Consider the following 27,416-nt stretch of genomic DNA (forward strand, 5'->3'; position numbering starts at 1 on the left):
TGTAATTTTTTTTTTTTTTTGTTTGCAGTCTCCATAAAGAAGGAAAATCCACAAAAAAGAAAATACTTTCATCATTCATCACTTTCACCTCACTCATACATAATCACTGTTTTGCAGAGGTGCCCAGAACACAATAGTTCAGAAGTATATATGTATAAAGATATGCAACATATCCCTCCAAACTGCCAATATCCCAAACCCCTCGTTTAAAGTGCAGGCATTGTACTTCCCATTTCCAGTACTCAAGTCCGGCTATATAAAAATAACCGGTTTCCCTGAATCCCTTCACTAAATATTACCCTACTTGCACTCCAACAGCTCGTCGGGTCCCAAATACCATTCGTCTCCATTCACTACTATCTATCATGCATGCTTGCTGGAAGTCCAAGCCCCTCGCCCACAAAACCTCCTTTGTCCTCTCCCTCTAACCTTTACGAGGACGACCCTTGCCCCGTCTTCATTCCCCTACAGATTTATACCCTCTCCATGTCATTCTACTTTGATCCATTCTTGCTAAATGGCCAAACCACCTCAACAACCCCTCTTCAGCCCTCTAATACTTTTATTAACTCCACACCTAATTTTCACACTGGGAAATTTCTGCATATTTACATCACACGTTGCCCTTAGACAGGACATCTCCACCGCTTCCAACCACCTCCTCGCTGCAGCATTTACAGCCCAAGCTTCACACCCATATAAGAGTGTTGGTACCACTATACTTTGTCTCCACATATACCTAAATGCACCACTCACCTTTTTTCCTTTATCAATTCTGTGGTTAACCTCATCCTTCATACATCCATTCGCTGATACGTCGACTCCCAAATATCTGTAAACATTCACTTCTTCCATACTCCCTCTCTCCAATTTTTCTTTAAATCATTTGATACCCTCATCACCTTACTCTTTTCTGTGTTCACTTTCAACTTTCTACCTTTACACACACTCCCAGACTCGTCCACTAACCTTTTACAATTTTTCTTTAGAATCTCCCATAAGCACAGTATCATCAGCAAAAAGTAACTGTCAATTCCAAGTTTGTATTTGATTCTCAATAATTTAATCCCACCCCTCCCCCCAACACCCTAGCATTTACTTCTTTTACAACCCCATCTATAAATATATTAAACAACCATGGTAGTAGGTTGGTAGACAGCAACCACCCAGGGAAGTACTACCGTCCTGCCAGATGACTGTGAAACAAAAACCTGTAACTGTTTTGCATGATGGTGGGATTGCTGGTTTCTTTTTCTGTCTCATAAACACGCTAGATAACAGGGATATCTTGCTACTCCTACTTACACTTTGGTCACACTTCACAGACACGCACATGCACATATATATATACATACATCTAGGTTTTTCTCCTTTTTCTAAATAGCTCTTGTTCTTCTTTATTTCTTCTATTGTCCATGGGGAAGTGGAAAAGAATCTTTCCTCCGTAAGCCATGCGTGTCGTATGTGGCGACTAAAATGCCGGGAGCAATGGGCTAGTAACCCCTTCTCCTGTAGACATTTACTAAAAAAGAGAAGAAGAAAAACTTTATAAAACTGGGATGCTTAAATGTGCGTGGATGTAGTGCGGATGACAAGAAACGGATGATTGCTGATGTTATGAATGAAAAGAAGTTGGATGTCCTGGCCCTAAGCGAAACAAAGCTGAAGGGGGTAGGAGAGTTTCAGTGGGGGGAAATAAATGGGATTAAATCTGGAGTATCTGAGAGAGTTAGAGCAAACGAAGGGGTAGCAGTAATGTTAAATGATCAGTTATGGAAGGAGAAAAGAGAATATGAATGTGTAAATTCAAGAATTATGTGGATTAAAGTAAAGGTTGGATGCGAGAAGTGGGTCATAATAAGTGTGTATGCACCTGGAGAAGAGAGGAATGCAGAGGAGAGAGAGAGATTTTGGGAGATGTTAAGTGAATGTATAGGAGCCTTTGAACCAAGTGAGAGAGTAATTGTGGTAGGGGACCTGAATGCTAAAGTAGGAGAAACTTTTAGAGAGGGTGTGGTAGGTAAGTTTGGGGTGCCAGGTGTAAATGATAATGGGAACCCTTTGATTGAACTTGGTATAGAAAGGGGTTTAGTTATAGGTAATACATATTTTAAGAAAAAGAGGATAAATAAGTATACAAGATATGATGTAGGGTGAAATGACAGTAGTTTGTTGGATTATGTATTGGTAGATAAAAGACTGTTGAGTAGACTTCAGGATGTACATGTTTATAGAGGGGCCACAGATCTATCAGATCACTTTCTAGTTGTAGCTACACTGAGAGTAAAAGGTAGATGGGATACAAGGAGAATAGAAGCATCAGGGAAGAGAGAGGTGAAGGTTTATAAACTAAAAGAGGAGGCAGTTAGGGTAAGATATAAACAGCTATTGGAGGATAGATGGGCTAATGAGAGCATAGGCAATGGGGTCGAAGAGGTATGGGGTAGGTTTAAAAATGTAGTGTTAAGAGTGTTCAGCAGAAGTTTGTGGTTACAGGAAAGTGGGTGCAGGAGGGAAGAGGAGCGATTGGTGGAATGATGATGTAGAGAGAGTAGTAAGGGAGAAAAAGTTAGCATATGAGAAGTTTTTACGAAGTAGAAGTGATGCAAGGAGGGAAGAGTATATGGAGAAAAAGAGAGAGGTTAAGAGAGTGGTGAAGCAATGTAAAAAGAGAGCAAATGAGAGAGTGGGTGAGATGTTATCAACAAATTTTGTTGAAAATAAGAAAAAGTTTCGGAGTGAGATTAACAAGTTAAGAAAGCCTAGAGAACAAATGGATTTGTCAGTTAAAAATAGGAGAGGAGAGTTATTAAATGGAGAGTTAGAGGTATTGGGAAGATGGAGGGAATATTTTGAGGAATTGTTAAATGTTGATGAAGATAGGGAAGCTGTGATTTCGTGTATAGGGCAAGGAGGAATAACATCTTGTAGGAGTGAGGAAGAGCCAGTTGTGAGTGTGGGGGAAGTTCGTGAGGCAGTAGGTAAAATGAAAGGGGGTAAGGCAGCCGGGATTGATGGGATAAAGATAGAAATGTTAAAAGCAGGTGGGGATATAGTTTTGGAGTGGTTGGTGCAATTATTTAAATGTATGGAAGAGGGTAAGGTACCTAGTGATTGGCAGAGAGCATGCATAGTTCCTTTGTATAAAGGCAAAGGGGATAAAAGAGAGTGCAAAAATTATAGGGGGATAAGTCTGTTGAGTGTACCTGGTAAAGTGTATGGTAGAGTTATAATTGAAAGAATTAAGGGTAAGACGGAGAATAGGATAACAGATGAACAAGGAGGCTTTAGGAAAGGTAGGGGGTGTGTGGACCAGGTGTTTACAGTGAAACATATAAGTGAACAGTATTTAGATAAGGCTAAAGAGGTCTTTGTGGCATTTATGGATTTGGAAAAGGCGTATGACAGGGTGGATAGGGGGGCAATGTGGCAGATGTTGCAAGTGTATGGTGTAGGAGGTAGGTTACTGAAAGCAGTGAAGAGTTTTTACGAGGATAGTGAGGCTCAAGTTAGAGTATGTAGGAAAGAGGGATATTTTTTCCCAGTAAAAGTAGGCCTTAGACAAGGATGTGTGATGTCACTGTGGTTGTTTAATATATTTATAGATAGGGTTGTAAGAGAAGTAAATGCGAGGGTCTTGGCAAGAGGCGTGGAGTTAAAAGATAAAGAATCACACACAAAGTGGGAGTTGTCACAGCTGCTCTTTGCTGATGACGCTGTGCTTTTGGGAGATTCTGAAGAGAAGCTGCAGAGATTGGTGGATGAATTTGGTAGGGTGTGCAAAAGAAGAAAATTAAAGGTGAATACAGGAAAGAGTAAGGTTATGAGGATAACAAAAAGATTAGGTGATGAGATTGAATATCAGATTGGAGGGAGAGAGTATGGAGGAGGTGAACGTATTCAGATATTTGGGAGTGGACGTGTCAGCGGATGGGTCTATGAAAGATGAGGTGAATCATAGAATTGATGAGGGAAAAAGAGTGAGTGGTGCACTTAGGAGTCTGTGGAGACAAAGAACTTTGTCCTTGGAGGCAAAGAGGGGAATGTATGAGAGTATAGTTTTACCAACGCTCTTATATGGATGTGAAGCGTGGGTGATGAATGTTGCAGCGAGGAGAAGGCTGGAGGCAGTGGAGATGTCATGTCTGAGGGCAATGTGTGGTGTGAATATAATGCAGATAATTCGTAGTTTGGAAGTTAGGAGGAGGTGCGGGATTACCAAAACTGTTGTCCAGAGGGCTGAGGAAGGGTTGTTGAGGTGGTTCGGACATGTAGAGAGAATGGAGCGAAACAGAATGACTTCAAGAGTGTATCAGTCTGTAGTGGAAGGAAGGCGGGGTAGGGGTCGGCCTAGGAAGGGTTGGAGGGAGGGGGTAAAGGAGGTTTTGTGTGCGAGGGGCTTGGACTTCCAGCAGGCATGCGTGAGCGTGTTTGATAGGAGTGAATGGAGACAAATGGTTTTTAATACTTGACGTGCTGTTGGAATGTGAGCAAAGTAACATTTATGAAGGGATTCAGGGAAACCGGCAGGCTGGACTTGAGTCCTGGAGATGGGAAGTACAGTGCCTGCACTCTGAAGGAGGGGTGTTAATGTTGCAGTTTAAAAACTGTAGTGTAAAGCACCCTTCTGGCAAGACAGTGATGGAGTGAATGATGGTGAAAGTTTTTCTTTTTCGGGCCACCCTGCCTTGGTGGGAACCGGCCAGTGTGATGATAAAAAAAAAAAAATATATATAATGCTTACCTTTATTGAAGATCTGGTGGTGATTGATGGGATGGGAGGAGGGGAGAGTGTGAAAGTTATTGTTTAGAAAGGTAATCCCCCTCCTTTAGGACTTGAGGTAGCAAGTCCTTTTCTGGGGTTACTTCCCTTCTTTTAATGCCACTAGGACCAGCTTGAGACACTGGACCTCTGTCGCACAACAAATCTGTCCATAGAGCTCTACCTCCCGTTCCTTTAAGACTTTCCTAAAATGGGCCATAACATTGTCATTGTACAGGTTGCCAACATGGCTTGCAGTAGCTGTGTCAGGGTGATTTTCATCCATTTGCAGTTCAACCCACTTCGCACACACTTCCTTAACCCTTAAATGGTCAGAACGTATATATACGTTTTTTCAACATCTGAAAGTATGTAAAAAAATGTAGATCTTTTTTGTTTTACATTTGAAAATGTGTAAAAAAAAAATTTTATCTACATTTTTTTTGTTATATTTGAAAATATGTAAAAAAAAAGTAGATCCACTTTTGTAGCACTACGAATTTGAACGTCGATCTCTTTGGACCGTTTAAGGGTTAATCTCTCTTTTCAGTTCCATACTAATTCTCGCCCTTTTTACCACAGGGATGGCACTAGAAGCTTTCTTGGGGTCCATGGTGACTTATTTTGTAGCTACAAGCACCGAAAACACTGGGATAATGTGAAATGTACCGAATGTATGCGTAGATGCGACCGCACTGGCAGGCTTGTAAACACTGGCGCTGAGGCCACACGTGGGATGAGTTCCGGATGAATCATGTAAGGCGAGTTTTTTTTATCGTGAGGCGAGGCAAAAATTTTACGTTCAAATGCTTCGTATGGCGTATTTAACGTAATGCGATGCGTTCGTAAGGTGGGGGGTCCACTGCATTGCCCTCCAAACTGCTGGCTGATGTGTTAATAAAAAAAATAATGGTGGAATTTAGCCACACAGCACAATAAATATATTTAATCATTTCACTGTCAAGCCCCCTGCTCACAAACTTGTTCTCAGTGTTGAATTTAAAAAAAAAAAAAGGAAAATTCTTAAGAAATTATAGAGAATCTTTTTCCCAATGGTAATGACACCAAAAGTACAAAATTTGATGGAAAACTTGTGAAATTACGCTCGCATGTAGTTAACAATCTCGGCAATATATGCATCGGTGATTACACCCACTTTGAGTCCTATTTTCGGCCAATTCCATTCTTCCAGTCGACCAAACTCATAGCCATTTCGCTATAATTTCATTTGTTCTATCGAATGAGTACAAGAAATTCCCCATTTACTGATTTCAGCTACCCAATAAAGTGGTCAGTAATGGGCAGTTTGGCCAATTTCGCACAAAATTTCAAAGATGCCAATTTCAAAATAGGGTCCAGAATAAACAGTGCAGAAATTCCTGGCACTAATAAAACATTTTATATGTTCAGTAGTCACATCTCCAGGCCCCTCTTATATTACTTTTGCTTTCCCTTTTGAATTTTTATGCACACAAAAAATAGAAGATTTACTGTTACGCAGACAACTGCATTATTGTAATAATTGTGTAAATAATGTCAACCCATTTGTCACTGCATATTAGACTGGCCAGTTGGACACGTATTGGACAATGATGTCATTTGTTTAATCTTGAACATCGGGAAAAATCGAACATTTCCTCTACTTTGAGCTCAGTTTCGAGGTACAATGGAACTCCGGTTTTCGTACAGTTCGAATATCTTACAATTCGGATTTAGAAAACTTTTGGGTGAAATTTTGGTCCGGTTTCATACCTCTACCCGGAAATCGTATATCAGATGCGTCCACTTGTATGTCTGTGACTTGGTCTGCTTTTGTAATGACGTATTTTATTTGTTCTAGAGTATATATCATGTTTCTGTTATTAATATTGTTTCTTATGTCATATTAGATGAATTGTGACAGATAAACAAGCTGTAGAGTTGATATTAGCATCATATTCAAGGATTTTGCCCTGTCTCCAAACAATACTCGACTCCCTTCCTCACTTTCTTCCATAAGCCAACAAGACACTTCAATAAAGGTAAAAGTGATTTAAATGTTCATATATCCACTTCATTAGTCCTTTATATTTATTTCTCATTGTTTATTGTATGTAAAACTATAGTTATTCTCTCTAAAATTTATTTTTTGTTAATACTTTTGGGTGTCTGAAACGGATTAGTTAGATTTACATTATTTATGGGAAAGATTTCTAGCAAATGAGAACAAGAATTTGAGAATACAGCCATAAGTACCATACAAAAATACACTTGAAACACTTAATGTAGGAAACTAGTGTACAGTTAACCCCTAAGTTGTGTTGTGGGATACCTTGGAAAAAAAAATCCTGTCTGGAAGGATTTTGAAAAAAAAAAAAAAATTCTTTTTTCTGAATCGAATAAGACTAAAAAGGAATGAAATCTGATAAAATCTATTGTGGAAGTTGGTGAGAAAACAGCTGCATAAACGCTCCAGTAATATTTACCTTTGTCAGTTTATTGATACCCAGATGCAATTGTTTTTCTTAATTGCTTTTAATGTTTAATGCTATGTACACTAGTTTATGATGTTTGATGTATTTACAGGTTAGGTAAGGTTTCAGGAAACAGGACAGTGCTTCCTCAATCGGGTCTTAGTCATATGACCCGCAGCTGGAGCTTTGTCATCTGACTGAGGCCTTCTGCTGGCTTACCGGTCCACCCCTTTAAAAATTGTGGTTGCGGGCGGTCCGGTGCGGGTCACCGTCCGCCCGTACCTTGGATCTACATTAGCCCTACTGTCTGCTGTCTCGCTCTAAGCTTAGGGTTTGGCTTTGTCGCGAATAAAGCTGAGCTCTAACTAAGAGTTGGATGGTTGAGAGGAAAGGTGGTCCCATTATATGGTGCCATGGTGGCACGGTTACCAATGGGCTGTGGGAGCCTATTCCTGAGCCCTCTTGGGGTGGGGGTGTGCAAAAAGGATTTAGGAGTTCTGGTTAACAGTGATCTAAAACCCAGTCAACAGTGCATTAGTGTTTGCAATAAAGCTAACAAAATTTTTGGCTTCATATCTAGAAGTATAAATAATATAAGTCCTCAGGTTGTTCTTCAACTCTGTATATCCTTGGTTAGGCCTCGTTTAGGCTATGCCACTCAGTTCTGGTCACCGTATTACAGAATGGATATAAATGCTCTGGAAAACGTACAGAGGAGGATGACAAAGAAATCAGAAATCTTCCCTATGAGGATAGACTGAGGGTCTTGAATCTGCAATTTTGAAAGGCGTAGAATTAGGGGGGATATGATAGAGGTGTATAAATGGAAAACAGGAATAAATAAAGGGGACGTAAATAGCGTGCTGAAAATTTCCAGCCAAGACAGGACTTGCAGCAATGGTTTAAAGTTGGAAAAATTCAGATTCAGGAAGGATATAGGAAAGCACTGGTTTGGTAATAGGGTTGTGGACGAGTGGAACAAACTCCCGAGTACAGTTATTGAGGCTAAAATGTGTAGTTTTAAAAATAGGTTAGATAAATACACGAGTGGGTGAGAGTTAGACCTGACTAGCTTGTGCTGCTGGGTCTGGTGCTGTGCTCCTTCCTTGAGTGGAGGTGACCAGACAGGGTGGGTCATTGGGATAATCCGGGGGGGGGATGGACCTGCTCCGCATGGGTTAGTAGGCCTGTTGCAGTATTCCTTCCTTCCTTATGTTCTTGTGTAACCTTTATTTGGTGCATATACACACCTTCATTGAAAGGCTATCTCCCCAACCAGCAAACCAGTACTAGGGATCGAACGATGGGGCCCCATTGTTCGATCAGTACCCAGGTTCAGCCAATGAGAAGATGGTTCTGGCAGTCAGAGGTGTTGTGGGCACCACCCGCCTGTCTACCCTTGTCATTTCCATTCTAGAGCTGGTTGAGCACGGTTGTCCATTCTGTCTCCAGGCTGTCTTGGCCTTTCCTAAACCGTGTTAATGTTGAAGTTTGAAAACTGTAGTGTAAAGCACCCTTCTGGCAAGACAGTGATGGAGTGAATGATGGTGAAAGTTTTTCTTTTTCGGGCCACCCTGCCTTGGTGGGAATCGGCCAGTGTGTTAATAAAAAAAATAAAAGTGTCCATAGTTGCAGATATTCACGTTGCTTTTGGTGAAGGAAAATGCATTTCAGTCATTCAGCTGTGTTTGTTCTATTCCTCGCTCTCCTTTACACCCAGGATAACAGGCCTTATTGTCCCTGGGTTGTAATAATCATTTATTAATAATAATCTTTTGTTTACAGGTGTTTCAGCACTCCAAACATGGGGAAACACTTAGCCTAACATTGCTTTGCTTGGAGTAATTACTAGATGTACTGTATTTTTTTTATTTTGGCCTTGTAAGACTACGTATGATGAATACTTAAAATATTACAATCATTTCAGTGTAATATTCCTCAAAACGTGGAAATTATTCATTATTTAACTTGGTTAAATATACTTACTGTGTTTTGTGGCTGAATTCCATGGTTAGTATCATTAAATTATAATAAATTTGAAGTGAATTAGTCATTGTGCCACTTGTACACCTATTGGCTGGTGAAGCTGGTGGTGGAACAGCAGCACCTGGTTTGTTTACTTTTGCTAGTTAAGCGTACTAGTACGTCGGACACAGGCATCACCTGAGTAGTTAACCACGATACATTGTGTGGACCCTGCTGGCATTAGATTTTTTCAAATGTATATGATTACATGGAAAAAAAAACAAAACTGTCAAAATCAACAATACTGGCAGGTGGCAAATTGGGTATAAAAAATTATGCATACTTATACATTGGACACGGGTAAAGGGTTAAACATTAAAAGCAATTAAAATATACTCATATCTTAGCATCAGTTGTTTTAATCAGATTCTACTTATTTTAGATTCAGAAAAATACTTTTTATATAGGATTTTTTTTTCCAGACTCATCCCATACAAGAATTTTTTTTTCCTTGGTTATCCCACAATTTAAAGGTTAAATTATCTAAAGTTTGAAAGGTATTTTATTTTTCATTAATAGTATAAAAATCTTGTTTAACTTTGTTCACTTGACATAATAGGCTTAAAGTATGAATCCTTAATTTTCTATTATGTGACAGGCTATGTAACTCTTTTCCTGCCCCTTTGGTTTTCTCCCATGTCATGTTCCATAAGGTGCACCCATCTAGACCACAGACCCCATTGTAGATAATCTTTTCACATTGCAGCTTGTCCTAAGGATTTTAGTAGTGTCCCTGACCTCAGTCTTTCAGGATTTGATTTGAGTTATATATGGTAATCACTGGTGTTTTCAGAGACCTCTTGTGTAGGGTTGAATGATTTGATTTGTTTACATTTATTCATCATGCTCAGCTGACCCACTCTTCTGTTATTAGTTTATAGGCGAGTGTGTAGGTATGTAAATGGTTTTTCTTAATTTTCTTTTCTGTGCAGGATAGGTCATAAAACAGATGATAGAGGGAAATAGCTAGCTTTTGTTCACAATGCAGTGTAACTAATACAATAGGGTACCCATGTGGCACTTGTATTGTGAAGCCTATTAAATTATCTGTAGCTCACTATTAGCATGAAAGTAGGTGTCCTGTGAAGTTCATTGAAATTTAAGGCAGGCAGTTATTGGTTGTAAAGCTAGACTGGAATTCACTGTCTACTATTTATTTTGGTGTATATTTACAGGTTAGCTGCTGATATTGGCAAGGGCCCTGAACAGCGTGAATTCAAGGGTTTGGGAGATTGCCTTGTGAAGATCTTCAAAGCTGATGGCCCCATTGGTCTCTACAGAGGTTTTGGTGTATCAGTTCAGGGTATTATCATTTACCGTGCTGCATTCTTTGGGTTCTACGATACTGCTAAGGGCATGCTTCCTGCAAAGAATAGTGGAATCTTCATTTCTTGGGTTATTGCTCAGACAGTAACCACAATCTCTGGCATTATCTCCTATCCATTTGATACTGTGCGTCGGCGCATGATGATGCAGTCTGGTCGCAAAGGAGGAGATATCATGTACAAGAACACAATAGACTGCTGGAGGAAGATTGCCAAGAATGAGGGTAGTGCAGCCTTCTTCAAGGGTGCCTTTTCCAACATCCTTAGGGGTACTGGTAAGTACAGTATTGTAGCAACCTGTTGTAATCTCCAATAGTTCATATATTTCACTAAGTGAATTTCCCTAAAGTATATCCTGTATTTTATCTTTGTGTCTTTAACCCTTTGAGGGTCGACAGGCCCTCTCCGAAACTCGTTCTCAGGGTCGGCCAAATTTAAAAAAAAAAAAAATTATTTTCTCTTATGAAAAGATAGAGAATCTTTTCCCGATCATAACGACACCAAAAGTTTGAAATTTGATAGAAAACTTACGGAATTATGCTCTCGCAAAGTTAGCAGTCTCGGCGATGTTTACGGATCGGCGATTTTGCCCACTTTGAGCCCCATTTTCGGCCAATTTCACTGTACTAGTCGACAAAAAACATGAATATTTCGCTAGAACTCCATTTTTTCTATCGAATGGGTGCAAGAAACCACCCATTTATAAATTCAACTATCCAGTACAGTGGTCAGAATTTAGCAATTTTGCCAATTTCACACAAATTTCAAAAGATGCCAATTTCGGAATAGGGTCCAGAATAAACAAGAAAGACATTCCTGGCACTAAAATGACATTTCCTCTAGTCATTAGTCACGTCTCAAGGCCCCTCTTATATTCTTTTGCTTTCCACTTTGAATTTTTATTCTCACAAAAAATATAAGATTTACTGTTATGCAGACTACTGCATTAGTGTAAAAAATGGTATAAATATTATTGGTGCACTTGTGAAAGAATATTAGACTCACCAGTTGACGTGTATTGCACGCTTGGCACGATTTGTTTACTTTTGAAGTTTGGTAAAAATCGAACATTTCTGCTACTTTGAGCTCAATTTCAAGGCACCTTTCATTGTAAAACCAGTCAAAATCATCTCAATTTCAGTAATATGTCTTCCATTCTATAAAATGAGACCAAGAAAACTAGAATACAACAATAAATACTATACGAAAATACACTGCAAAGTCGCTGATTTATTAAAAAAAAATGGAAAAAGTTTTTTTTTTCTCATTATGCACCGTGTGCTGCAGGATTTTTTTTAGACTGTGCACACTGACCACATAGACCCATTCTTTCATATGAAGGCCTACCAGCTTTCTCCCACTAGATTTGAGGTCGTTAGAATTTATGAGTACTAGTACGTCAAAAACCCCTACGCGTAAGACGTACTAGTACGACGAAAACCCTCAAAGGGTTAAACTGAGTTTAATGGGGGTTTTGGAATGAAAAGTACAGTATTTTAATATACCTTTGAAGAGTTTCAAGAGTCTGTGTTGCAAAATTTTTGAAAAATAAGAAAAAATTTATGAAATGAAAGAATCTTTTCCCAATGTTAATGACACCAAAAGTATGAAATTTGATGGAAAACTTGAGGAATTAGGCTCTCGTGAAGTTAGCGACCTCAGCGCTGTTTACGAATCGGCGATTTGGCCCACTTTGAGCTTTATTTTTGGTCAGTTCCATTGTTCCAGTTGACCAAACTCAGCTATTTTGCTATAACTCAGTTTGTTCTATCAATTGAGTACAAGAAACTGCCCATTTACCAATTTCAGCTACTCAATAAAGTGGTCAGAAATTGGCAATTTGGCCAGTTTCACGCAAATTAAAAGATGTCAAAAATTTCAAAATAGGGTCCAGAATGAACAATGCACATTCCTGGCACTAAAATAACATTTTCTCTGTTCATCAGTCACCTCTCCAGGCCCCTCTCATATCACTTCTGCTTTCTATTTTGAATTTTATTCACACAAAGAAATAGAAGATTTACTGTTATGCAGACTACTGCAGTATTGTAATAATTGTATAAATAATGTCGACCCATTTCTGACTATTAGAATGGCTAATTGGACATTTATTGGACAATGATGTCATTTGGTTACTCTTGAACATCGGCAAAAATCGAACATTTCCGCTACTTTGGGTTCAACATCAAGGTTCTTTTCATCATGAAACCAGTCAAAATCATCTCGATTTCTGTAATATGTCTTCCATTCTATCAAATGAGATCAAGAAAATAAGAATACAGCCATAAATATTGTACAAAAATACACCTCAAACTCAGCATTATAATCCAAAAACACGATTGGATTTTTTTTTTTTTTTCTTCATTGTGTGCTGCAGGATTTTTTTTTATACTGCACACACTGACCACACAGATCCATTCTCTCACATGTGGGCCTACAAGCTTTCTCCATTTGATTTGAAGCCGCTAGAATTTTGGAGTGTACATCAAAAACACTGGCTCGTAAGACGAATATGTAAGACCTAAACAGTCGGTAGTGATGAAACTGCTAGTGGTTTGTACATTCTTCTCTGACCTTTTCTGGTATGTCAATATGTATTGATCTGACATTAATGATTTCCACCTAATCTCAAATTGTACTGTTAATTCTTTTTCTCTTAAAGTATTTGTAATTTTTCACTTTCCCCTGCATGGTATTCTGATTATTTGGTAACAAGACTTTTATCAATTTTTGTCTTCTTAAAATCCATTGTACTCTAGGCAGTGCTCTTCATAATTACATCACTTAGACCAGAATGTCTTGAGTGCCTTGCTTGTTAATAACTTTTGTTGATGTTCCTCATGCATACACAGCAGTGGAGCCTCGGTTATCGATTTAATTCGTTCCAGATGTAAAATGGTTGACAATCACAGCAGTTTTTCCAATAAAGAATAATGTAAATAGAATTTACCCAGTCGAGATCCCAAATGACAACACAGTAATTTATTAAAAATGCACTGACTGCTACATAAAACTGTACAAATGAATACTAAAAGAAACTTTAACTGAAAATTTAACTGCCTCATACCTGTCAGTGGAAAGTTATTGGCATGATGGAAGCAGGAGGTGGAGGAGAGTAGGGGGTTTGTTACTGCCTGGAAGGAGTCTCCTAATATGTCGGGCAATTCTCCTTCTGGCGTTTCTTTTCAACACTAACGCCTAGTTCTGACTCACTGAATATCTCTAATTACCTGTCCAATCAGGTTTGTTTCAGGCTATGTTGTAACATTTGTCTAAATTGAGACATTACCCTATCATTGTACATGTTAAAGTCGGATGGCCACTGCTTTGTTTAGATGGTATTTGGGCATCTTCCAGAAGAGGCCTGTCTTGTCACAATTAAACACTTCTTGTGGGAGAAATCCCTCGGCCTCTGTGTATGTTTGGAATTAAATAATGGTCTCTGAAACACTATCACCGTGTAACTGTTTATCGTTTACCCAAATGAGTTTTTTTTTTTTTCATCCTCCTTAATTATTTGTGGCCTTTGCCTTGATATCACTTTTGCACCTTTTGCAAGGTCATCTGCTTTGTTTTCTCCCTTTGGCCCAGTATCATGCTGATTGTACACTGATTTACCAAGAAGTTTTGTTACATTAACCACACGGAGCCTATCTTCGTTCTTTCGAATCGCTTTATTTTTATTAAATTTCGAATCTTTTTTTTTTTTTTTTTTTTTTTTTAAACTTGACAGTGCTTTTTACAACTTTTCTTCTTGCTTTCATCTCATTGTCCTTTAGACTCATGATGGCTTATCTCACAAAAAAAAATTGCACCAAAACTGCAAAATAGCAAAAAAGTTAGGTTAGTTGCGCAACAAAAGTTCAGATGTTTACAGCACACGATTTAGTGGCTATACTGACTGAGACCCACAATGTTGACTCAGTTTGGCGAGTCTCTTTGTCCTGTTTGCATTGTCCGTCGATAACCAAGAGCACATCCGAAAATCTGGACACTTTTTTTTTTTCTCAAATTCCTCGTTCGAAAACAGATTTGTTCGACAAGTAAGGCATTCGACAACTGAGGTTCCACTGTAATAGGTTCATTCTTAGAAGTTTAGGGTTTCTACAGATTTGTTAAAGAGCATTGAGTGGACTTTGCAGTGCTTGGCAGTGAATGAACAGATACCTAAGGTGAACACTTAAGCTGCCTGTCTAATGGAGGGGAAGGGTAGCCTTTGCATACTCCTGGGACTGTTTCTAGGTGCAGGTTCCAAGGATCGGAGGAGAGAAACCCTACCAAATTGCTGGTCCTCTGCATCCAGCAGGCATTGTGATGAATGCTCCACTGCAAGGAAAATTTGGGTACTCTTATAGAAACAGGGCTACCAATTCCTTTATGGGACAGGGTCTGTGAATGGCATTGTAGGGCTGTGTGGAGCCTGTCTCCTCCAGGATAAGTAAATTTTTGTATTCAGGTGTTATTTGCCACCTGAGAAAGATTTGAAGCTAACCAGTTAGGTGTTTGTGGCATTGTAGTGTCCTAGGCTTTCATACAGAGGGACCAAGGATTGCTCCCCAGTAGGGGTTGCATCCTGGGGAGAAGATTAAAGTGCCTCAATGGATAAAAGTGTCCCCTGTGACATGTGAGCTTCTTTGGGCTAGCCTCTTCAAGGGGGGCTCCTTGGCATGGTGAAGAGGCTCTTGGTCTGAGGAATTAGACCTGTCGGTCTCCTTCCTCAGACCGAATCCCCCCTTCCCTATCCCATCCTCCCCTTTTTCCTTTCCTCATCCTCCCCACCCCTCCCTTTTGCCCTTCCTCTTTTTGGCCTTTGGGTTTTTAACCACAGGCACCCTAGTTCCTAGGTAGGGGAAAGGGTACCGGGGTTCATCCCATTCCGTTTAGGTTCTTGGCGGTGGCATAGTTTGCCATGGAATCTGGATCGCCTGGGGATGTCCCGATCCCTCTGCGGTATCCCGGAGAGTGTCTTTAGGTGTCTTTCGGGCGATGGGTGTATCTCTGGAAGCCACCTTTCGGATTCCGGGGGTGGTGGCCGAAGGAGGTATGCTTTGTGGCGGATATCCGGCCGCCCTCTTTTGTCCACCGAGGTAGCTCGGCATTTGTGAGGTTGCTATCCCAGATTGCTGATTTACTGGCATGAAGGGTAGGATATGGCACGGGTTCCATGCTGCATCTGCGCTACTAGCGGTGCTGAGGTCCTTGTGGCCCCTTCTTGATACCGCACCCCATTCTGACCCTTGTTTTTTGACCACTCTTCGGACACTCCTGATGCCCCTGTACCTCTTGCTGGTGCTGTTTCCTCGCCCGCTTCAGGTACCAGGGCTTCGACTGACTCCTTCGATTTGTCTGACCTCCGCTCTCCTTTGACTATGCTTCCGGCCTCTCCCTCTACGGTTCGGCAATTTTCGAATCGCCAGCCCGTTTCACGACGGACCAACTCCGGTCCTACTCCTAAACGCCAATGACAATCGCCTGCTGTTCCTTCGTTACCTTCCCATTCTACTCGGAAAAGGCCGACATGTCATGCACTCTCTCTCCATGCTCAGTTTCGGACCACACAATGGACTAAATTCTTTACTTTAAGACCGGCTTCTTCTTCTGCCTATCTTTCTGACCATAGTATTGGCAAAGTGCTCCTGTGCCATGTTGGTTGAGATATTTCATTTCATGCTCTCAAGAGTGGTATGCGCATTGTCACTGTCCAGAATGCTACTACTATCACTATTGATACTACTACTATCACTATTGAAAAACATCTTTCTCTCAATTCTTGTAGTGGTACTGTCATTCTGCCCCATACCATAGTCCAACAGAATTTCCAGTCATGTGGCAATGACATTCTTGAACAGCTGGAACTCCAGGATCTCCCAGTCCTCAGAGTAGACACTTATGTTCTTCCTGCCCGCAGGTGGAGACGATACCCTTGCAATGCGGCTCGATTAACTTTCGACAGCCGTGAACTCCTGTCCTCAGTTTATGTTGCAGGACATCGGTTACAAGTTTGAAAGGTGATCCCTACACCACAACAGTGTAGAAATTGCTGGCGTTTTGGTCACCCAGTGAAATATTGCAGATCTATAGCCGAATGCCCAGTTTGTGGTGCCGACGACCATTCTAATACGTCTTGAAGTCAACCTCCATCTTGACTTAATTGTAATGAGGCTCACCCTTCGTACTCTCGCCATTGCCAGGTCTACTTAAACGAGCGTGAAATCCATTGCCTCAAAGAGGCAGAAGGTCTCCCTTATGCTATGGCAGTTACTCACGCCTCCAAGGGAGACTACCCCCGTGTTTCTAATTCTCGTTTCAAAACGTCCCCCCACTTCTGGGGTCCCATCTTCTGCAGCCTCCTCTGTTGTTACCCCTCCCATAGCCACTCCGGTATCTAATCCTTTTGCTGTCCTTGGCTCTGACATCCTGACTACAACTCAGTCTGTTCTCACATCCTCGCGTCCTTCCTCACAAGCCCCGGTATCGACTAGACCTCGTACGACACCTTATACCAATCGCCCCTCTCCTTCTCAGAAGTCCAAAAAATCCCCATTGCTCAAATCTTCTGTGCCTCCTCTTTCCCTTCTTCCACTTCTGCATTTTACCTTTCCAGTCTCTGTGCCTAGTTCTTTCCCTCTCTGGCTCTATTACAAGTGTGGAGGCTCACCCTCCTTGTACTATGCCTTCCACCCCCGTCCCCTCCCAAGTTTCTCCCTCATCTGCCACCTCCCAGGTTTCTGCCTCTTCTGTCCCCACCCACACTTCTCCAGCCCCCTACACTTTCATTCCCCTCTTCTTTGGTGCAGTCCATTACTGTCCCAATCTTTACTCACCCTCCTCCTTCTACCTCCAATATTGTCTCCCATACATCTTTGAATTCAGAAACACTTGAGGCCATTTCAGAATATATTGCAGACTAAACCTTCAATGGACATTGATCCACCTCCTGTTCCTTCTCTTCCCTCTCCTCCATCTCCACAACTCCATTCTTCGCAACGCTCCGTTCCTTCGCTGCTTGAATGTCTTCCGATGCCACCGCACGTTGACTTTTCTAACCCCTCTAGTCCGTAGGTGCCCTTCCCTATGGATTCCTGGTACAGTGGACCCCCGGTATTCCATATTAATCCGTTCCTTGGAGCTCATTGAATACCGAAAATATCGAAAAGCAAATCAATCTTCCTCATAAGAAATAATGGAAATCAAATTAATCCGTGCAAGACACCCAAAAGTATGAACAAAAAAAATTTTACTACATGAAATATTAAGTTTAATGCAATAGAATAATTACAATAACAACAATAACAATAGAATATAATTGACACTTACCTTTAATGAAGATCTGGTGATTGATGGGATGGGAGGAGGGGAGAGGTGTTAGTGTTTAGAAGGGGAATCCCCTTCCATTAGGACTTGAGGTAGCAAGTCCTTTTCCGGGGTTACTTCCCTTCTTTTAATGCAACTAGGACCAGCGTGAGAGTCACTGGACTTCTGTCGCACAACATATCTGTCCATAGAGGCCTGTACCTCCCGTTCCTTTGACATTCCTGAAGTGTTTCACAACATTGTCAGTGTAATAGTCACCAACACGACTTGCAATAGCTGTGTTAGGGTGATTGTCATCAAAAAAGGTTTGCACTTTAAGCCACATTGCACACATTTCCTTAATCTTTGAAGTAGGCAACTTCTTCAATTTCTCTATCCCCTCCTCCGAAGCAGTTTCCTCAGGTGTGGCCTCTTGCTGTTGATGATCTAGCAGCTCATAAGTGATTAGTTCATTGTCCTCCTCCACCAACTCTTCCACATCCTCCCCACTAACCTCCAACCCCAAAGACTACCCCAATGCCACAATGAATTCCTCAACTGGCATAGGCTTCTCAGGGTTAGCCTCAAATCCTTCAAAAACCCTTTTGTCTACATATTCTGGCCACAGTTTTTTCCAAGCAGAGTTCAAGGTCCTCTTAGTCACTCCCTCCCAAGCCATACCTATAAGGTTTATACAATTGAGGATATTAAAGTGATCCTTCCAAAACTCTCTTAGTCAGTTGTTTCTGTGGCTACTACAAAACACTTTTGAAACATAGCTTTTGTGTACAGTTTCTTGAAGTTGGAAATGACCTGCTGGTTCATGGGCTGCAGGAGAGGAGTGGTATTAGGAGGCAAAAACTTGACCTTAATGAAGCCTATGTCCCCAGAAAGTCGCTCTGCCAAGTCAGTAGGATGACCAGGGGCATTGTCTAATACCAGGAGGCACTTAAGGTCTAATTTCTTTTCAATTATGTAATTTTTCACATTGGGGGCAAATGCATGGTGTAACCAGTCATAGAAAGTCCCTAGTGGCCCATGCCTTACTGTTTGCCCTCCACAGCACACAAATTAGCCTTGAGGACATTTTTCCTGAACACACTGGGAGTTTGTGATACACCAATAAAGACTTCACTTTGCAATCACCACTACAATTGGCACACATCAACAGAGTAAGCCTGTCTTTCATAGGCTTATGTCCTGGGAGTGCCTTTTCCTCCTGAGTAATGTAGGTCCTGCTTGGCATTTTCTTCCAAAATAGGCCTGTTTTGTCGCAATTAAACACTTGTTCAGGTTTCAAGTCTTCACTGTCTATGTAATCCTTGAATTCCTTCACGTATTTTTCAGCTGCTTTTTGGTCCGAACTGGCAGCCTCACCATGCCTAATCACACTATGTATGCCACTACGATTCTTAAATCTTTCAAACCAACCTTTGCTGGCCTTAAATTCACTCGCATCACCACTAGTTGCAGGCAATTCCTTTACCAAATTGTCATGCAACTGCCTAGCCTTTTCACAAATGATCGCTTGAGAGATGCTATCTCCTGCTATCTGTTTTTCATTTATCCACACCAATAACCCCCTCTCAACATTTTCTAACACTTGCGGTCGCTGTTTTGTAATCACAGTTGCACCTTTTGCAAGAACAGCTTCCTTGATTGCCATTTTCCTGGTCACTATAGTAGAGATGGTTGATTGGGGTTTATTATACAACCTGACCAGCTCCGACACACGCACTCCACTTTTGTACTTTGCAATTATCTCTCTTCATTTCAATTGTCATTAGCACCTTTTTTCTTGAAGGGTTGGCACTAGAAGCTTTCTTGGGGCCCATGGTGACTTATTTTGCAGAAACAAGCACCAAAAACAGTGATAATATGGAATGTACCGAATGTATCCTTAGATGCGCGCACACTGGCTGGCTTGTAAACACTGGCGTGCACAGGGCAGTTCAGGCCACACGTGGACACGTCTCGTACGAATCATATTGAATACCGGGTTTTCGATCGGGTGCCGAGGCAAAATATTTGCTACATAATGCATCGGATACAGGATTTATTGAATATCGGGGGTCCACTGTATTTTCTTCATTGCCAATCATGGCCTATTTACAGTGGAATATACGCGGCCTCGGGTAATCTACAGTGGAATATACGCGGCCTCGGGTAATCGCGGTGAACTTCAGATGTTGCTTTCCAGGTTTTCCCCTGTTGGTGCTTGCTTACAAGAACCAAAATTACACTCGGCTGTTTTCCAACCTATCTCAGGCTATAATTTATTGTATTCTTCGGATCCTTTCTCAGATGGGACCTTTAATGAAAGTGCCCTTCTACGCAATATTCCGTACTGTCAACTGTTTGTCCATACCTCGCTGCATTACACTGCAGCCCGTATCCACTCGAATAAGTGGTTTACAATATGTTCTTTATATCTCTCTCCTCGAGCATTTTCTATACCAGATTTTGCCTTTCTTGTTTCATCCTTACCACCACCACTTTTGTTACTTGATTTTAATGCCCACCATTTCCCCTGGGGAGGGTCTCATTGTGACTCGCATGGCATCCAGTTGGAGGCTTTTCTCGCCTCTCACCCCCTCCATGTTTTAAATACGGGTACTCCCACCCATTTTGATCCTCATACTCGTACTTTCTCTTGCATCGATCTATCAGTCTGCTCTTCCTCCACTGCACTAGACTTCACCTGGTCTGTTCTACCGGACTTACATGACAGCGATCATTTTCCAATCATTCTTCTTCATATTCACCACATTTCCGTAGCCCTCGCTGGCAATTTGATCGGGCAAATTGGGACCTTCACTCGCAACTCACTGCTTTTAGTGAGGTTCTTTCTTCATCCTCCATTGATGAGCTCCTACACCTCTTCTCAACGTCAGTTTTCACCGCAGCTTCTCATTCTATACCCCAAACCTCAGGTCGGCATTCTCAGAAGTGTGTGCCTTGGTGGTCCTGCTTGTGCTTGTGCAGTACGTTTGAAACGCGCTGCATGGGGCAGGTACCGGTACAATAGAACCGATGAGAGACTTCTTGATTTTAAGCAGAAGCGTGCGATCGCTCGCCTTGTCATCCGTGACTCTAAATGCACTTGCTGGCGAAATTGTTTCCACCATCACCTCTGCTTCCTCTGAGTGCAGTCTGGAAAAAAGTGAGGAAATTGAGTGGTAAATACTCTCCTGACATGGTTCCTGTTCTACGGGTCGCCGGTATTTATGTAGCAAACCCTCTTGATGTTGCCATTGAAATTGGCACTCGTCTGGTCCGTATTTCCTGGGGGCTCCATCTATGCCCCTCGTTTCTTTCCTCAAAGTCTGCCAGAGAGTTAGTACCCTTGGACTTTTCTTCTCTCGGAGAAGAACAGTATAATGTGCCTTTTACACTTCAGGAACTGGAGGCAGCGCTCTCAGCTTGCCGATCATCGGCAGCTGGGCCTGACGACATTCATATTCGTATGTTACAACATTTACATCAGTCAGCCCTTGTAGTCCTCTTACACCTCTTGAATCTTATTTGGGCACAAGGAGTTCTTCCCCAGCTGTGGAAATCTGCCATTGTTCTCCCTTTCTGCAAGCCGGGTACTACGGGACATGATGCCTCCCACTATCGTCCCATCGCTCTTACTAGTGCAGTTTGCAAAGTGATGGAACTTCTGGTAAATCAACGTTTAATGTGGTATTTAGACAAACAACAATCTCTCCACTAGTCAATATAGCTTTCGTAAGGGCCGTTCTACCATAGACCCCTTACTTCGCTTGGATATGCATGTTGTAATGCCTTTGCGAATAATCACTCGGCGGTTATTGCCATATTTTTTGACCTTGAGAAGGCATATGACACAACTTGGAGGTATAATATTTTGGCCCAAGCCCACTCCTTAGGCTCCAAGGCAATCTACCATCCTTCCTTAAGAGCTTTTTAGCTGACAGACATTTCCGTGTTCGAGTCAATAATGTGGTTTCCCCAGACTTCGTCCAAGCTGAAGGTGTCCCTCAGGGATGTGTTCTGAGCACAACACTTTTTCTCCTTGCTATAAATGATTTGGCTTCTGTCCTTCCACCCAATATTTGGTCATCACTGTTGATGACTTCGTTATTGCTTGTGCAGGCGCTGACTGTCATCTCATTAGTTTCTCTCCAGCATGCGGTCGACCTTGTTTCCAATTCAGCCACCACGCATGGGTTTAAATTTTCCAGTACCAAAACTCGCCAAATTACTTTCACTAGACGCTCTGTCATCTCCGATCATCCTTGGTACCTCTATGGTTCCTGTATCCCCGAACGTGATAGTCAGGTTTCTAGGCCTTCTCTTGTCACAGCCGACTGAACCTTCTTAAAACCCTTGCTCATCTTTCCTGGGGAGCTGATCGTCGAACTCTGCTTCGCCTGCGTTCAGTCCTCATTTTATCGAAACTCGATGGTGACCAGATTTATTCAGCGGCCTCTCCTGCTGCTCTCTAGCCTTAACCCCATCCATCACCAAGGATTACGTTTATGCCTTGGTGCTTTTCGCTTTTCCCCTGTTGAGAGCCTCTATGCAGAAGCGAATGTTCCATCCTTGTCTGATCGCCGTGATGCTCATTGCCTTCGCTACTATGTACGCTCTCATGATCTTCGCAATCCTTCCATTTATAGAATGGTCACTGATATGAGTAGACATTCTTTATTTGTTCGCCGCACCTGTTTGCTCCGTCCCTTTTCTCTTCGCCTACATTCGCTCTTGTCTTCCCTTCAGTTACCACTTTTCTATGTTCATGTAGCATCTCACTTTTCCCTACCCCCCTGGGAAGTTCCAGCTGTTCGGGTCTGTTCTTTCTCACTCCCTTGCTCGAAAGCCCAACTGCCTACGGTGGCTTCCCACTCCCTTTTTCTTGATCACTTTCACTCTCTCATGCCATCGCTGTGTACACAGATGGCTCTAAGTCTTCAGACAGTGTCGGATTCGCAGCAGTGTTTCCGGACAGCGTCGTGCGAGGGCATTTACTATCTTCGGCTATCATTTTTACTGCTGAATTGTATGCCATTCTTGCAGCACTTATTCGTATCGCATCTATGCCTGTCATCGTTTGTGGTAGTCTCAGACTCCCTTAGTGCCCTACAGGCTATACGATAATTTGATACACCTCACCCCCTAGTTTTCCATATCCAACTTTGGCTACGCCGTATCTCTACCAAGCATAAAGAGAGTTTTTTGTTGGGTCCCTGGTCATGTCGACGTACAGGGCAATGAACAGGCAGACACTGCTGCACGGTCAGCAGTACATGACCTACCAATTTCATATAGAGGTGTTGCATTTCTGGACTATTTTGCTGTAATAGCTACCCACCTTCACACCCGTTGGCAACAACGTTGGTCAATTCTGCTCGGTAACAAACTTCATTCTATTGAACCGAGCATAGGTTACTGGCCATCTTCTTGTCATCAGTGCCGAGGTTAGGAGACTACTCTCTCCCGCCTTCGCATTGGCCACACTCGTCTTACTCGTGGGTATCTCATGGAGAAGCACCCTGTTCCTCTCTGCGAGCAGTGTCAAGTTCCAGTATCGGTTAGCCATATTCTGTTAGACTGCCCCCTCTATCAACGAGCATGCAGAATTTACCTCCGTCGTCTCCGCTCTACTACTCTCTCTTTACCTTCCCTTCTTGCTGATGGACCCTCCTTTAATCCTGACTCTCTCATTGACTTCTTGACAACGACTGATTTACTCCACAAACTCTGATGATACCTTTCGCACTCCCCTCAGCCCTTTCTACCTCAATCTCTTGCTGCCCTCTACCCTTACACCATCCACTGCTCCGCTGTTCTCCGTGACCTATTACTCGTCCATCTCCCTTTTGCCACCTGATACCCTCGCTTCCTTCCTGCCCTGCAGCGCTGTATAGCCCGTGTGGCTAAGCGCTTCTTTTTTATTATAATAATTCTTTGGGCTAGCCTGGTTGGCTGCCCCTCTGGTTAACAAACTGACCAAAATTTTAAGGTAAGGCATTCACAAACATGAATGGTAAATTGGCACTTGTCATCTAAAAACCAATTGAAACCTTTCCCTTTACATACACCAGCTTGGAAAGTTTAAAGCTAGCTATGCAGCATTCTCTTATTTCAGATTCCTAATATTCAAAATACACCAGCACTTGGTTTGTTGCTGCTCAGCATCTGCCTTCTGAACCCAGTTCCTTTTAGACTTAAGGCTGACTGAACGAGGAATTGACATGCCGCACAGACTAGTACTTAAATTTTTGTGATTCAGTATGCTTGGCACCTAAACTATCCAAAAACAGTTCGAACCTTTAAGATACTCCCGCATATATTTAAAGTTTTAAGTTAATCAGAAGAGGCATTCTCCATCTATTGCTTTGGAATGATGATATTGGGAGTAAACATAACTCGATTGAAACTTCCCCTTCAAAAATACACCAGCACTAAAAATTTGAAGGTAACCAGAAGCAGCATTCTGCAGTTATAAGAGAATGTGATAATTCATAAAGATTATTAAATAATTGTTTATAAACCTAGCAGTTAATAAACTGAGGGGTTATAAAGGGGGTTGGGAATTTGGAGAGGATGGAACAAGATAGGAGGGTTATGTAAATCTGGGTTGAAGAAGGAAGGGGTCTGATGAGGTTGTCATTAATGAGTGTTGGTGAATGTTTCCTCATGTCACTGTACCTCGGTGGAAAAGTGCTAGTGTTTAAAGTAAAATGTCAAATTTGCCACTCGACAGCCTAAATACAAAAGGTCTTGTGGGAAGTTGTATATCTGGATCAAAGCTTTTCAGGGGAAACACATTAACCCTTCAAGGGTCCGTCCCATAGTTCTACGGCTTTGAAGCCAGGGTCCAAGCCGTAGTACTATGTTATGAGCTCAGCTAACTCAGATAAGCTGAGTGGTAAATTTGGGTTTAGATATGAGAGAATGCATGTATGTGGTAAGTGTGCACCATATAAAACAAATCCTGCAGCACAAAATGCATGAGAAGAAAAAACTGCAGTGTTTTGGGATTAAAATGGCGACTTTGCAGTGTATTTTCTTATGGGTGGTTTTACAGTTGTATTCGCAGTTTCTTGGTCTCATTTGATAGAATGGAAGATATATTACAGAAATAGAAATGATTTTGATGGGTTTTCATACTGAAAATAGCTTGAAATTAGCAGAAATGTTTGATTTTTGCTGATGTTCACTAGTAAACAAATAACATAACACTTCCAATGCCTGTCAGCTGGTGGGGTCTAATGTACGTTCACGAATGTGCTGATATTATTTATACAGTTACATTGCAATATTGCATAACGGTAAATCTTCTAATTCTTTGGTATGAATAAAAATTGTTAGTGAATAAAAAATCAGTGGAATTCATCTGTAAAGCCAGGAAACGTCACAAATTAACAGAGGAAATGTTATTTTAGTGCCAGGAATGCCTGCATTGTTTATTCTGGGCCCTATTTTGCAGTTGGAATGTATACAACTTCATGTGAAATTGACCAGATTACCAATTTCTGATAATTTTGTTGGGTAGTTGAAATAGTTGATGGGGTGATTTCTTGTGCTCAGTAGATAGAATGGAACACATACTAGCAAAATAGATTAGAATTTAGTCTAATGGAACAATGTAATTGCCCAGAAATAGGACTCGGTGGGCAAAATTGCCGCTTGTAAATAACTCTGACAAAATTTTAGTGTATTTTGTCAATTTTTTTTATCAAATTTTGTACTTTTTGTTACTTTCAGAAAAAGATTACCATTTCATAAGTTTTTTTTTTTTTTCTTTGACCCTGTGGGGAATTTTCAGATTGGGGGGGGTCTGGACCCTCAAAGTGATGGATTGCTGGCGTTTCTCCTAAACTTAAAATATAAATGGCAAATCTTAAAATTCTGCTTGGCTTGCATGTGTTCTTAATCCTATAACATTTAATTTTTAATTTGAGGCTTGATCCAACACTGGACTGAGGTGGCATGGATTCCTAAATCCACTGGATGCTAATATTTTTGTTGCTCTTTTACATTTTGGTCATATATGTAATGTGTATCACATTCCATTAACCAACAATGTTCTCCATAGGTGGTGCCCTTGTGCTTGTGATGTATGATGAAATCCAGCTGCTGCTTTTCGGTACTAAGTCTGGTGGCGGCGAGTAAACTAGAGATAATACGCATCTGCTAAAACAACCAGTTGGGGAGGATAAATTTTGGACAGGTGTATGGGTCAAGCATGTACAAATTGCTGTTGAAGCCCAGTTAACCTGTCGAAAGTGTGTATAGTATATAGTTCCATGAACTGTACTTGCCTGTCCAAGAAATAGATCTACAGGTTGATGGCCCATGTTCATATTTTATATTCATTTAAAACTCCTTGATGGGATTTTAGAATATAGTTTGTACAGAATCATCTACAATACATAAGCCATATCGTCACGAATTTTCAATGGCAAAACCATTCCTGTAATAAATTATAATAAGTTAAATAAAAATTGTAAACTGATGTACTGTTGCTACTACCCAAAACCTGACGCAGTTGTATATTCCACTGGACAGTTGGAAGTTTACACCCTTGCACTTGAAATCTGCACATTATGGAATTTTATCTAGTAAAATTGTGTGATATATCTGAACATGAAAGGTAATTTATGTATAAAAATGCCCTGGTTTCTAGTTAGTACCAAGCAATGTTACCCGTTAGGTACACGAGTGAATAGTTTGGGAGAATATAATCCAAGTAAATTATAAGTACACAACTACAGGAAAGTTACCCTGATGCTAATGAGGAGCTCATAGTTTAAGTATTTTGTTTATCCTCTTTGATGAAACCTGAATGTTTTGTATTCCTCAGACCCTTCTGGGTTTAATGCCTAAATTTCTATTTGCATTCTTAAGACATGATCCCTGTGGGTTTAGCACTTATTCCCCAAGTACTAAACGATTGCATTCCATTCCCAGGCAATATGACAGGTATAGTGCATTCTCTATGTGCTTTGCTCTTGAATTTTTTTAATTCATGTTCCAAGTAGTTTGCAATTATGATTTCCAAGATAACTAATATTAGTTTGAAAATCTATTCGGATTTTAACAATTTTTTACCTATCCACAAGCATGTACCTTGGTGTTAGTGAAAGATACGTTATATTCTATGATGGGGGTGGTATTCCTTGTGTAGGACAAAAGATTGTAAAAATTATAGGGGAATAAGTTTACTGACTATACCAGGTAAAGTGTATGGTAGGGTTATTGAAAGAATTAGAGGTAAGACAGTAGGATTGCACATGAGCAAGGATGCTTTAGAGTTGGTAGAGGATGTGTAGATTAAGTGTTTACATTGAAACATATATGTGAACAGTATTTAGATAAAGGTAGGGAAGTTTTCATTGCATTTATGGATTTAGAAAAGGCATATGATAGTGGATAGGGGAGCAATGTGGCAGATGTTGCTAGTAGTAAGTTACTAAATGCTATAGAGTTTTTGTGAGGATAGTGAGGCTCAGGTTAGGGTGTGTAGGAGAGGGAGATTACTTCCCAGTAAAAGTAGGTCTTAGACGGATGTGTAATGTCACCATG

The 27,416-nt window shown here is 41.2% G+C and overlaps 1 protein-coding gene across 1 annotated transcript in view; it reads left to right on the forward strand.

Moving 5' to 3' along the window:
- The window catches only part of sesB (stress-sensitive B), a 49,305-nt gene extending 22,959 nt beyond the window's left edge, over nt 1-26,346 (forward strand). Inside the window, exons 4-5 of the mRNA XM_070087490.1 lie at nt 10,416-10,840; nt 25,927-26,346. Of these exons, the coding sequence (XP_069943591.1) occupies nt 10,416-10,840; nt 25,927-26,003 (502 nt within the window). The 3' untranslated portion in view covers nt 26,004-26,346. The remainder of the gene's footprint in view (nt 1-10,415; nt 10,841-25,926) is intronic.
- Nucleotides 26,347-27,416: the final 1,070 nt, after the last annotated feature.

This window comes from Cherax quadricarinatus, chromosome 22 (assembly GCF_038502225.1).
Source record: "Cherax quadricarinatus isolate ZL_2023a chromosome 22, ASM3850222v1, whole genome shotgun sequence".
NCBI classification, from domain to species: Eukaryota; Metazoa; Arthropoda; class Malacostraca; order Decapoda; family Parastacidae; genus Cherax; species Cherax quadricarinatus.